This window comes from Phlebotomus papatasi, chromosome 2, assembly GCF_024763615.1.
Source record: "Phlebotomus papatasi isolate M1 chromosome 2, Ppap_2.1, whole genome shotgun sequence".
Lineage (NCBI taxonomy): Eukaryota > Metazoa > Arthropoda > Insecta > Diptera > Psychodidae > Phlebotomus > Phlebotomus papatasi.
In genome coordinates, this window is record NC_077223.1 from 46,862,093 (window position 1) to 46,875,847 (window position 13,755).

Below are 13,755 nucleotides of genomic sequence, written 5' to 3' on the forward strand. Positions count from 1 at the left end.
ATTGTTTTCTTTCCTTTTTCCTTTTTTCTGTTTTTTTTTCATTTTTTAAATTCTTTTTTCTCGCCACGCAATTGTAAGAGGGTTGTACCCTATTTGTTGTGGATTTTTTGAAATAAATTGAAATTGAATTGAATTGAAATATAGCAACATTAAATTGTCACGTTTGAGTTCCATTACGGTTCAAAAAAGTTTTGCAAAATATTACCGAAAATGCTTTTGTAGGCTTTTATCCGATAAAATGAACTCTATGTAAAATATGAAACCGCTGTCATCAGCGGTTTGATAGCTATGCGCTCTGAAAGTTGTTGCATTTTTTTTCAGCCACCCTGTAATTGAAACTTAACACAGTTAAATATTTAGAAAAATAATTTTGAGCATAAATTACACGCGATGGATAAAAGCATTGATTCCTAAAAGCAGGTGCACATCAAGCCTAACAAAAAGTGAAGCTATTTTTCAGTTTTCATTCTAAAAATTTTGCAGATATTGCACCGCGACTTAAACAAATTTGCTAGTACTTATACTATTTCGGCGAACATTATGAAATATGTATTTTAAGATTTAAGAAATACAAGATTTCGAAATATATCAGACTGATAAGTCAATTCTCTTTAGGAAAAAACTTTCCAATAGTCTTCAGTGCATCTATGCAAAAACGTATTGAAAAATGAAATGTCGTGAGGCCCCTGCCTAAAAGAGTATGCAACTGGCGAACCCATTTAAAAAATAATAGTAATGCGTGCAAAATAATTTTGAATTCTCTTACCTTTTTCCTTTTTTTATTTTGAATCTGAAATTGGGAGCAGTTTCGCAGCACAAGCAATCTGGTGCAAAATGTAACAAACCGAAAATTTTCAAAATTCTATTATTCTTTATCCCTTTCTGGAATTCCTTAAAATTTTAAACATATAAGAAGGTTGATGAAGGCTACCAATGATTTGAAATTTTGACCTCTTTAATATTACACTGAGTGAGAGAAATCCGAACAAGTTAAAATAACATTCCGGAAATGTTAATTTTACCCCGCAACATTGATCTAAAATCGGTGTAAATATTACCCTTTTTAGGTGTATTAGGAGTTACAGTTACCCTTTTTCATGATAATTTTACCCTTAAAAAGGTGTAAAACGAACATTAAAAAGTTTTGATATATTTTTACACCTAAAAAGTGTTAAAGTTCTCGGGAAAAAAAAGTTAATCGCACCCTCTTTTTTTTCCTCAGTGTTGAAGATGACAAATTTTGAAATTTGCGTTTTTTTAACATTTTTAATTTTTCTCGTAAATCGCGAAATTTAGTCTCTAGTTAACCAATAACTTCTTTTCCGTAATAACAGCGGGTGCATCAGAGAAGGACCATGGCGACCCTGTTCAGCATGATGTGTACGAGATGCATCACGTGAGTAGTCATTCTCACCTGAGGCATATTGGACAGCCACCTCCAACGCTTATTACCATCGCAAGTTCCCCGCATCATCAAAATCCCCCCCAAGGATCACCGTTGACTCAGATGCGAACGCACGTGGTTCCGTCCAGCATACAACAAGGCGTATCTGGGCAGCCTGGCCAAAAGATCGTTACAATGGCGAAGGACGGAACTACATCTATCCAGAGTGGGCACCCCTCGGGCCAAAGCAATCATTACAACCACTCACAGAATGGTGATTCCAGGCCCAGTGTTATTGAGTCAAGTCAGCCTCTTATAATTGAGTGTACATAAGGGCTACGTTATGTATATTAGGAGCGATTCACCCAAATCCACAAGAATTAATTAAAACTTAATATCAGTTATTACTAATTAGTCAACTGTATTGAAAAAAGAAAACAACTAATTAGGAATATGGATATTCTGACTGATTAGATTAATGCTAAAACATCTTATTGGACAAATACTGTATTATTTGACTCATTAATCAATTCAACTGTTTGACTGATAGTTGAATAATTGTACATATATTTAAATAAGTCTCATGTAATTTGAACCATTAACTCATCACAAGTTCTGCAAAAGAGGGATATTGATTTAATTGGGAAGATTGAGCAATTCTGGATTAAGATTTTAAATGTTTTACCCCGGGTTATGACCAGCGCACAATAACTTTTGTTTATAAACATGTTTTCAAAATTTTCTGTGAGAGTGAGCGAGATGACTATATCTAGATTTCATTCACTCTCATTGAAATGTCAAAAACATATTTACAAAACAAAAATTATTGTGCGTTGAGCATTAAAATTAATTTCTAGAGTAACATAACAAAACAGATTAAACAAATGTTGTTTTTTAATATATTTTACCAAAATGTTATTATGTGTTTGAAAAGAATTACTTACGTCCTCTACTATTTTTTGGTTTACGTTATTATAACAGTTTTGGATTTCTGTTGGTGTGTGATGTCTGTGTTGCATTTTGCAATGTACCTCAAATTCGACATCCTTAGGACATTCATGAATAATTTTGAATACGGTTTCTTTTCTTGATTTTCTGTTCTTGGAAACTTCTCTTATTAAAGTTAGTAACCGCAGTAACCTATTTACCTTTATAGCTTTCATCTTTCTGTTATAAAATTCGTTTTGACGCCATCTTGCTTTGTTCCGCTTGGTAAAAATTGGAGCACCCAATAAACAACTTAACATTAGCACATTATTCCCTAATGTAATAAACAAAAAAAAAATTATATTGTTAATAAAAGTGTTCGAAACTGAACCCAAGTCGAACTACAATGGATTATGGTTTTAGGACTTGTTCTTGTTGTAACGATCTCAATTCTTTAATAACAAGAGCAAAAATATTGATAACATCTATACATTTCACAAAAAAAGGTGTCACTATTTATTTTAAAAAAAAATGGGAAGTCGTCATACTTTTTCCCAAAAATATAAAATCTGAAACTTAAGAACACTAAAATCTTCATTCCGGAATTGTTAATATGTTCCAAATGTTAATCAAAATCATTAAGAGTAGGGTATGTGAATTTGGATAAGACATTCAAATTGGCAAATTCTGTTAACAAGAAAATATTGTACTTATCCTAAGCACCTCTAAAATAAATATATTTCTTATATCATCCCCAAATTCCATCATAATACTGTTACTTTTCAAATATCTGAAAAAAACGAAGATCATCTCCATGTTTCCTATAAAATAAATAAAAAAATCTTCAATAAAACTCACTGATAGAGTCTTAAAAAAATTGTAAATAGATCCGTAGATTGAAAAAAAAGAAATCATTAAACTTTATTCTGAAAATATAGCACACACTGTGTAAATTGTATAAAATAATATGAAAAAAGAGTTTCTTCCAAAAAAAAAACGGTAAACAACATAATATTCTTGATTTTATATTCTATTTCTTCCATCTTAGTTTTGTCTATTTAGTTTCTGTGTCATTGCTGAATGATGGAGTATTACAAAAAAGAAAAAAACAAATTAAATACTATTTAGTATGTAAGAAGACCCTTTCTATTTATTGAAACTTTACCGTGTAGTATAAACAGATATATTTATATGCTCTTTGTATTTGTTCATATTTAAGACAAATAAATTAGGAAAAAAACATATTGCATAATGTAATGAATATTACACACATTTTAGTAACAATTAAATGATGTAATAGACTACAATATTTCCACACAAGAATAAAGAAAAAAACTAAGGAAAAAGGTTAAAATCTTATAAAATAAAATATTTATAAAAGAAAAAAAAGAATATTATGGAGAAATATAAATAATTACATCAAAAAATTAGCTGAAGATCGGTGCTTAACCTGCAATATTTAGGGTTTTCTATATAACTAGTAAATAAATAAATGTAGTATTTAAAGTGACAAAGAAAAATTGAATAAAAGTTGAAGGATATTGTATTATACAGTAAATGTGAGAGGAAACTTTAATTCATACCCAAGAGGAAGATGATGAAGAAATTTTCAAAATACATTTTCTATTTAAAAAAAAATATTTCTGTGGCCAAAAACAGCAGGTAAAAACAATTATCTTATAAAAAAGAAAAGAAAGTAATGTAAATTTATTGTTTAAGTAAAGCTCGACGTTTTTAGGGCCATAGGCAAAAGGAGTACTTGTAATAAAAAAAAATGAAGAAAAGGATTTTATCTATAATACAAACCAAATTATTGAATCCCTAACTAAAAGCCAGAGAAAATTAGTGACAGTAAAGGGTTATCAAAAAAATTACTCAATGAAATAAAATTTTTATTAAAAAGAAACTTTAAAAATTATAATTTATTTGGTAACGTGACATAAAATACTTTCGTAGACCATTTCAAATTGGAAAATACTGTTAAGTGAGTCATAAATTTGTGAAACTTGACATATTTCTGTTCAGGTTTTGTTAAAATTATCTTACCGAATATGAAATGTTATCGGTTGAATTGGTAAATTATTTAAAATTCTATAATTTCTGACCCCCAAGCATAATCATGTAAAATACAGAAACTATTTCTTTATTTAATCTTTATGAATTTTCAAATGTTTGCTAACTTTATACAATAATTTAAAAAGGTTTTACAAGATTGTGACCCACTTGCAGTACTTCCTCTTCATTGAGTTCCACAATACCCTCCACTTTGCTTCTTATCACTGAAATTATTACTAAAATACAAATGATTTTTATTTTATTGAATTTATTTTTGTAAACTATAATTTGATGGTACTATTTCAAAATAATATACATTCTTCATCTCCCCTTAATTGATAAAGACAATAAGTGCTTTCTTCCCACCGATTTTTTCCTCAATTTTTCCTTATGTTCATCCAAATCCAATAAGAACATGTCACAAGAAATCATCAAATTGGCAATTACAAAATAAAAAAAAAGAACGAAACTTCTTGACATCACACTCGAGCAGTGAGGAAAAGGAGGAATAAGAAAACTTTCCTTACTTTTTTTTAATGTCATTTGAGGCTATAAGTGTATAATATTTATTAATTAGTTTATAAAATCCTCATTTTGTAGCATGTTTCACATTAGTTCGCGAGAAATAATTTGTTAAATGTAATTAAAATGATTATTCCACCAACGAATTTTATTATATGTATGTACCGTGTACACAGGAACATATTGTTGTTTTGGCAAAATTTAAAAAGTAAAAAGAAATTGTAGAGAATCTCAGCTAAAAAAAAAATATCATATTTTTTCCCTTCCTCAAAATGCCCAATTTCTTTCCCAAAGTATCCCCTCAATACGTTGCAAAAAGAAAATGTTTTAGGGTTATTATTTTTAAATATTAGTAATGAGAATATTTATATCATTGATGAAAGAAAATTAATAAAATATCAAAGATGTAAATGTACTGTGTATTTGTAATTACTGGAACCATTTATTGTACAAAGAAAAAAAAAGAAACTAAACATCTATGGAAACACTTTTGTATCTATACCACAATCTTTTTGGTATTTGAAATTAGATGGAAAAGAAGAGGCGGTAAAAATCATCAATAAATGTTTAGATGAAAATATGCAGAATTCACAACACAATCCATTTGAGCTTTTTTTTGGGCGTTAAGTTGTGCTTAAAAAATGTGGGCCAAATAACTAAACCGAAACTTGACTTTATTTGGACTTTGCGCAGCTTAGAGACTTGAAAAGTATGTGTTATTCTTTTAATTTTCTTTTTCACACTTTAGCGATTGAATATGATGCAACATGCACAAAATTTTCTTTAAAAACATTTAAAATTTTATCAAGAATTGAGAAAAATTATGAAATTCATTTGGAAAACATTTTGAACTTCCACTGTGTAAAAATGATTTTTTGTTTGAGTTCTTGTGCAATTTTTCCTAATAGGGGAAAATGGGGTATTTCTGAATTGGGGCAGCTTAAATGAAACTGGACCTTATTATGATATAATGTAGCTCAACAAACCAGTTTCGTAGCTAAATTACATCATAAAAAGGCTAAATTCCATTTAAAATGCGAGAAAAAACCAACAGCAAAGCTGTCCCAATTCAAAGGTACCCCTCTTCCCCCTACTAGGTCCAATAACTTATGAAAATGTTTATTATTTTAATTTCAAATTGCATTTGCGTCCGAAATGTAGGGAAAATTCTTTTTGTTGTTTTTGATACTTTAGTGGCCATTCTTCGATTCTACCGATTCTACTAAAATGATCTGATTCTGCAATAAGAGAAATTTGAAGATTTTCAAATTTTCTTCAATACTTTAGAACTAGTTTGTAAAACTAGTGAAGTTTGTAAAACCTATAAAAGATGCGCTGTAGCCTCAAGTATGCCACAATGCTTGGAGAATATCCCCCTACCCTGCGGTGGAATGATAAAACTTTCCGATACTATAGAATCAATAGTATCGATTAATTTGTATCCGTTAGATTTAGCAAAAGACGGATTTTTAAAAATTATTAAACCTGTAGGGGAGACCAGGGTAGCATTAGCCAGCAAATGAAGCTTTTTTCTCGCGCGTGATTTGTGAGAAAATGATAAGGTTTGTCTAATGTTTTTATGTTTCATAAGTAGCATTAGGATTTTGGCTGTATGAAACAGTGTAGTTCAAAGCTCTAAAATCCTTGACTTTTTCTAGAGAGGATAATGGAGAAAGTATGACACAGTGGCTACACGTACCCCGGCCTGGATAGATATAGCCACTTTCAGTCACTTCAGTCACTTATATAAATAAGGAGATAATTATTATCCAAGTGAAAAATATCTCTTAATTAACTTTATTAAACCAGAAACAAAGTAAAACTATGATATTTTGACTAACAACTTAGAAAACCAAATGCTGGGCCAAAAACTGTTACATAAAAATTACAATTTTATACCCATTTTATAAAAATGCTTCTAAATTGTAGGATAACAGGATCAGAGATATAAATATTTCTGGGAATATGGGGATGTGTTCCTGCTTTCATTAAAAAATACTTTGCTCGATGTACATTTTAAGAAAAACGAGAAAAATCCACTACCTAATTCTACCCCTGGCTATATGTATCCCGGTCTCCCCTACTCTTCTTAAAAGAATGTGACTATTGATAAATACTTATATTAGCTACAAAAAGTGCAGCTATCATTTAAATTTTTCAGAATAGACAGTCGATAGTATCAAAAAGAAGTTATGTCACCCCTGGTATTACTAATTCGTTTAAAATTTTAATCTTGTTTTTCATATAATTTGCTTTAGTTGTCGCTAATGAGCATCCAAATGTGTATTTTGTTTTGAATCACTTAATATTTAAAACTTGATCTATTATGGCCAGCGCACAATAACTTTTGTTTGTAAACATGTTTTCAAAATTTCCCATGAGAATGAGCAAGATGACTAGATCTAGATCTCACTCACTCTCATTGAAATGTCAAAAACATGTTTACTAAACAAAATTTATTGTGCGTTGGGTATTATTAATGAAAAGGTGTACTTTCCTGCAAGGTTCTATGTCCTTCAAAGGCAAAAATCACACATTAAGATTCGCATTACCAACAATAGCGCAAATCGCATTAAATTTTTAAAGAGTAAGTGTGATATCACCATGTTCACCTTTACAATGAAAAGGTACAAAATCAATTTTTCTTGCATTCCTTCTTGAGTTTGGTAGAGATTTTTTTAAAGTACATTTAACCTTTTTTTACATTCGTGTAAGATGTTAGTGTTCAAATTAAAATCGAGTTCTCATCTGGTTAAAGAAAATCTTCATCGTTATGCCTTTGACAGACTTACGGCTTAAGCTGAGAGATGACTTAGAGAGCGAGACTGATAAAATTTAGTTTAATCATTATTTTCTTTATAATTATGTTAGGCCGTCTTTCGGTTTAATTCGTACACTAATAAGAGAAATCCGAAAAAGTTACAATAACATTCCGGAAATGTTAATTTTACCCTGAATTATTGATCCAAAATCGGTGTAAATATTACCCTTTTTAGGTGTATTGGGGGATAAAGGTACCCTTCTTGATGTTAATTTTACCCTTAATAAGGTATAAAAGTAATATTAAAAGATGTTGATATATTTTTACACATAAAAAGTGTTAGATTTCTGAGGAAAAAATGTTAATCGTACCCTCTTTTTTTTCTCAGTGTAGGTGTATCCAAGCACATTACAGATATTTCTAATCTTTTAAAATTTTTAAGGGCCTGTACAGACCTAAAAAATGACCGAGTGATAGTTTGGAGTTATTATGCACAACCGAAATAATAATTAAACTTACATTTCCATCAATTTTCCACAAGGTCGTCTCATCGATAAGTTGTAGTTTTGTCTAAAAGAGCCTTATGGCCACTACACAGCACAGAAATTTATGTTTATATTGACTGTTTTTCTTACACAGGCGTAGGCGGTTTGCTACACTTATAGACATAAATTAGTAAATTTGTAAAAATTATAAAAGTCATAAGTATCAAAGGCCTTTTTACTGGTACTTAAGGCGTAAATGTCAATAAGAGTTATTACTTATATTTATTTTAATTTTCCTTTTATTATCTATTTGCTTCTGAAGAATAAATTGATTAAGTAGAATCGTAATTATGGTTACCTGAGTTCCAAAAAAAGCAACAAAAATAAATTTGCCTAACTATGGACGTTAAAGTAAATTAAAATTAAAATGATTAACACTTTCATGGGTCATTGGACCTCAGAAATATATAAATAGTATAAAAATTCAAGTGCAGAAAGAAATCCAAATTATTGCATAGTTCAAATATAATTTATTATGTGGATGTAACTATACAGCACAGGTGTGCAAAAACCGTTGAAACCGAATAAACGTCAAAATAAGTTTGTTTAGGTAGCGTTTTGGTCATTGACGTACAAGTTTCATTTGACGTTTGTTCGGTTTCAAACGGTTCTTGCACACCTCTGCATGCAGCACACTCACACAAATTCTTTCAAATCAAATTATTAAAAAAAAAACGATTTGTTTAATGATCTTTATTTCCAAAACCTGCGCATCACATTTAAATTGAAATATTTTATATGTGCATGAGAGTCCATGGGAGAAACGGTTATGGATAATGGTTGAAGGTTTTCAAAAATTTGTCCTTATACCTTTTCTGTATACTTTCTAAGGAGCAAAACTATTTGAAACAACATTATAGTTTTGCAATTATGTGGTAGATGTTATCAAGAATGAGTGAAGTCGTTTCTTATCGTCTCGTTGACTCGCAGTTAATGTCCTTAAAACCTCTATTTTCAAAATATCAGTAATTCTGTTTTAGTAATTGATGGTAGCTCCACAGTGATTGAATGACTAAATTGCAAACGTAAGATTACAATATATTCTTTACCTTTGGAATTTTTTTTTGTAACTCCCACAATTGCTGTATTATCAAAAATTTATAAACACAGTTTTTTTTTATTGAAATCTACGCAGGGGAAACTAGGGCAGAGGTCAAATTCTCGAACGTAACCAATCACAATTGTTTACTAGTTACTGTCTATTTCGTTTATCGATTGCCTGGTTAATCGAAAATTTAGCCATGGCCAAAACCAATTATCTCGTACAACACTCCATTTTCTATTAATCCTAGAAACTTTCCCTTCTCTTAAGCAGTGAGACAAAATTATGAATCCTCGTGAATTTGGACTCAGTAGTAAACATGGGGTAGTTATAAACATTGATATTTTTGTTGACACTACTTGGACTTATGTCGACCATCTCTTGAATGTATAAGGACCCCTGTAGTATCTATGAATTCATATAGGCCCCTTCCTCTGAAGTCTAGTATTTAACAAAAAAAAAACGTATTGTTTACAACTACCTCATGTTTACTACTGCCCCAGTTTCCCCTATGCAACTTTAATTTCAGTTTTGAGTAGTATTTTCTTTCATTTCGCTAGCTAATTTCAAGCATCAACCATGAACAGTAGGGTAAAATGAGGTAATTTGGAACCATTTACAATTTGGGACATTTGAGATTTTCTCACTGTTTCAAATGAGCAAAGAGAAAACAAAGACCGCAAAATAGAAGAAAAAGACGTTTAAGAAGACAACGGACAGATTTCTTCCTTTTGAATCTCTAAAACACTGAGAAAATCTCAAATGTCCCAAATTGTAGATGGTTCCAAATTACCTCATTTTACCCTATGGTTTTTGAGATAAAGAAATACTCATAATACGCAACATTTTAACAACCAAATTACAAAAAGTCTACTAGCAATTGGATGAATCACCCATCTATTCTTCCTTGATGTCAGGATCATGAGGATCACTCAAAATTCAAAAACTCTGAAAGTAATATATTTCACAATAATTTCCGGTTAAGAAATGTAAGCCCGCTGTATATTCACCATAATTTGTTGTCGAAAAATGTTCTTTTATTTATATAATTTTCGATTATTTTTCGTTTCGCAACCTTCTAAAATAAAAGGAACTATTATGACAACCCTTTGATAAGTATAACTCTACCTTGGAAGAATACTACACGTCCTCTCCGTTACTGTGTTATCACACTTGCACATTAAAATTTTAATATGATTCACATTAATTGTCGCTGGTGAGAGTCCAAATGTGTAATTTGTGTGTTTGAATCATTTTATATTCAAAATTTGATCTATTTGTCGATAAAAGGGTAGACTTGGCCCGCAAAATTGATATAAATTGATTTATAGCATTAATGCGAAAAATTAATGCGATTTTCTCTTTAATTTTTTAATGTGAAAAATATTTATGCTTTAGGTAAAATTAAACTTAGTTTTGCAGGCCAAGTCCACTTCTTTATAAATAAATAGAAAAACCCCAAATATTAAGTGACTCAAAGACACAAATAACATATTTGGACGCTCACAAGGGACAATTAATGTGAATCACATTAAAATTTTAATGTGCAAGTGTGATAACGCCGTTAGTATTGCTCCAGGAATTTTTCCTCTTTCGTCGCTTTTTTTTACAGCAATTTTGCATATATACAAAAAAAGCTGTTTTAAGTGATGATTTATTAAAAATATAAATTTTAATATATGAAAGACTGGTGCCTTGCTCACAAATTATTTGAACAGTAATAACAGTAACATAATTAACAAATAATTATTTGTAACATCACTACATCTATGAGGAAATTTTGGGGATAGTAAACTAAAATTGTAAAAAGAATTGACGAAAAAAAATATAATTGTGTGTAAAATAGTAAATCTTTGTAATAAAGTACTGGATTAATATTATGATTGTATGTTCCAAAGCAATATTCAACAATAAATCTAAGAAAAAGTAACTATGACTTACTAATAATTTTTTTTCTGTTTTTTAGAATTTTTCTAAAATTTGAATAAGAATGCAATGCAACTTAATAGCAGTTTATCAAATTTTTGAATGACTATAGTGTGAAGTTAACGCAGATATTATTTTTTGGTGGGAAATCAAACCACCTTGCGGATTTTTCATAAGACTCTAGTTTTTCTAGTTTTGTTTTTGTGGTTTTTGTTGTAGCAGTAGATAAGAAAATTGCTACTTTTCTTCGTGAAATATGTTAAAGTGAGTGATATCATCAAGAAGCAATTAAAGCACCTTTTTTCATGATTTATTTTACACGTAAGTACTATTTTATCTCTGCTATCTTATACAAATGGAATTATAAAGTTTCTGCATAACCTCAAACACCGTAAATTTTACCCTGAAAGAGTAAGATTTCTTCAAATATTTATTGAAACAATGAATAAGAAATGCCAAGATATAGGAATTTTTGTTAAGAGTCGATTGTGATATTCTCTGAATCGGGCGTTGCCTCCTTGTTATCATGATTCTCATGATCTCCATGTCCGGAAAGCTTAAAATCGCTTTGGAAGTTGTCCAGGACATATTTCCAGTATCTGCAGCGGATTGTATCGCATTCATCTATCATCATGTTGCATAGATCAATAACCTTTTTGGCATGATCATCTCTGGATGGTTCCCTGGGTCTTAGGGCTTTTTCCGTATACAGATCGATGAGAAAGGCAAGAAGATGGGGCGATCTGGAGCCAGTTTCAAAGAGTTCCTCACAAAATGCCACAACTTCGGGGTATTGGTCAAGGGTAGGATCTTCTGCTTGTCGCAGGATGCCCCTGAGGAAGTTCCATGAGCTCTCATTAGTCGTGGCTAAGCGTATACGATTCATGGCGTAGAGAATTTCTCTGGAGATCACATGGGTGTCGATTCCAGTGAACTTAAGCACGAAAAATCTCTGATTCCACGCCGAATTGTTCCGGACATCATCCGCTAACAATCTGTCCACGAAGTTCAACTCATTCTCGTAGAGCCTGTCCATAAAAAAAAATAGTCCCATGAATATTCAAGGTTTCTCTAATTTTTTATAGTGATTTTTTTAGTAATACCCGAAGGTCGCAATGACCCACTGTCGATGCTGCCAAGCGTGGTAATTCTTAGAATCTGCCATAAGAATTTTTGCCGTCAGATCAAGCTCCTTGGAAGCATCCTGGAGCCACTCAACAATGACCCTTCTATGGTGCCAAACTTGGTAATTTTTCCCATTGGATTCTATCACTTCCGCCACGTAGTCAAGTTCCCTGTCCAAATCCACAGCACTCGCGTTCAATGCCTTCAGAATGTCCCTCCTGGAAAATAAATAATGCTCATGTACCGCCTCCTAACCGGAAAGATAGTTATTTACCGATATTGCCAAACGGTATAGTTTGCCGGATTGAGTATCAATGCATCTTTGGTGAGTTCCAGGGCTCTCTTGGACTTCTCTCCGGATGCCACAATGGCTCGGAAGTAGTTGTAAACATCCTTGACTGGAAGTGCCATTAGCCTTGAGCATGTTGAACTTTTTTCCTGAATTTTTTCTACTCACATTTCTCACTGTATGCAATCACGACAACAGGGTTTTCACCGTCATCCTGCTCAATAGGTATCACATCCGACCACTCTGGTCGTTCACAGTACATCTGCCACTCTTCCGGCAACTCATCGTCTGAACTTGAGTCACCCATTGTCAGTAAATCACTGGCAAATTCTCTCTCTCAAAAATTAGAAAAACACACAGTGAAGCGAAAATGCCTAAAAGTTGTCAAGAGTCTGCAGAACTTCAGAATGTCCGTCGGAGTCGTCAGAGTCTGATAAAACCCACATTCAAAACTTCTGTAACCGTTGTGCTTACACTGTAAAATATTTACTTCAATTTATTGTATTCAGGAGATAGAGGAGATAGATAAAGAAGATAGGATAAGTGTGCCAAATTCCGGCCAGCTTCCAATTTCGGCCGCCTTTTTTGTTCCTCGAATTTCCATGAACTTTTAGATTTTACGTACTTTAGAGATTATACCGATTATACAATGCAAAAGAATAACAAAAAGTGTAGCTTCGACAAACAAGATGACGTGAAAAAGATACTGGAAGAATTCCCGAAGGGCAAGGAACTATGAGAATGAAGGTGGCCGAAATAGGGCACCAAAGCTATGTCTATATTTTTATTCATTTTAAAATGTATTAAGAATGATTTTAGAGTAAATAAAGACGGTAAACTCTTTACAAGGTTCCAAGCAACACTCTTTAAGAAGAAAGAATTAAAAAAATCAATTTGAATTTAAAATATTACAGTAGAATCTCGCTTATCCGTGGACTCTTTTTCCGGGTGACATAAAAAAAAACCGTGAGACAGTTGAATTTTAAAAATTTTGTTGACATATTTTCCCCGTTTTGGGTTTTTTTGTTAAAGCAAATGTGCTCTATCTTGTTAATTCTTTCTCATTGTAACTTTTTTGGACAGTACGCATGTTTAGAGAGAATGTCGATTCAGTCAGATCAGAATTCACTCCATAAATTTGCAATGTAAACGAAAAAATCGTTAGATTTCAAACAATTT

General features: G+C 31.5%; 2 protein-coding genes across 13 annotated transcripts in view; one reads left to right on the plus strand and one right to left on the minus strand.

Moving 5' to 3' along the window:
• Positions 1–5,491, plus strand: part of LOC129801328 (uncharacterized) — a 43,848-nt gene extending 38,357 nt beyond the window's left edge. For all 12 annotated transcript variants that reach the window (XM_055846257.1, XM_055846254.1, XM_055846253.1 and 9 more), the window contains one exon: positions 1,335–5,491. In XM_055846257.1, coding sequence (XP_055702232.1) covers positions 1,335–1,717 — 383 coding nt within the window. In that variant the 3' untranslated portion in view covers positions 1,718–5,491. The remainder of the gene's footprint in view (positions 1–1,334) is intronic.
• Positions 5,492–11,579: 6,088 nt separating this feature from the next.
• On the minus strand, positions 11,580–13,030 carry LOC129801338 (protein farnesyltransferase/geranylgeranyltransferase type-1 subunit alpha). The gene is made up of 4 exons (XM_055846276.1): positions 12,745–13,030; positions 12,562–12,685; positions 12,266–12,505; positions 11,580–12,190 (listed from the first exon to the last, which is right to left on the minus strand). Exons 1-4 carry the CDS (start codon positions 12,881–12,883, stop codon positions 11,638–11,640), a joined length of 1,056 nt encoding a protein of 351 aa, XP_055702251.1. The 5' UTR covers positions 12,884–13,030; the 3' UTR covers positions 11,580–11,637.
• Positions 13,031–13,755: the final 725 nt, after the last annotated feature.

What these genes read in the sequence shown, in the direction of transcription:
- LOC129801338 (XM_055846276.1), bottom strand. Translation starts at nt 12,883, where the DNA reads ATGGGTGACTCAAGTTCAGACGATGAGTTGCCGGAAGAGTGGCAGATG. An exon ending in TATACCGTTTGGCAATATCG is followed by an intron (nt 12,506 to 12,561) that starts GTAAATAACTAT and finishes TTTATTTTCCAG; the next exon opens with GAGGGACATTCTGAAGGCAT. An exon ending in TGGGTCATTGCGACCTTCGG is followed by an intron (nt 12,191 to 12,265) that starts GTATTACTAAAA and finishes TTTTATGGACAG; the next exon opens with GCTCTACGAGAATGAGTTGA.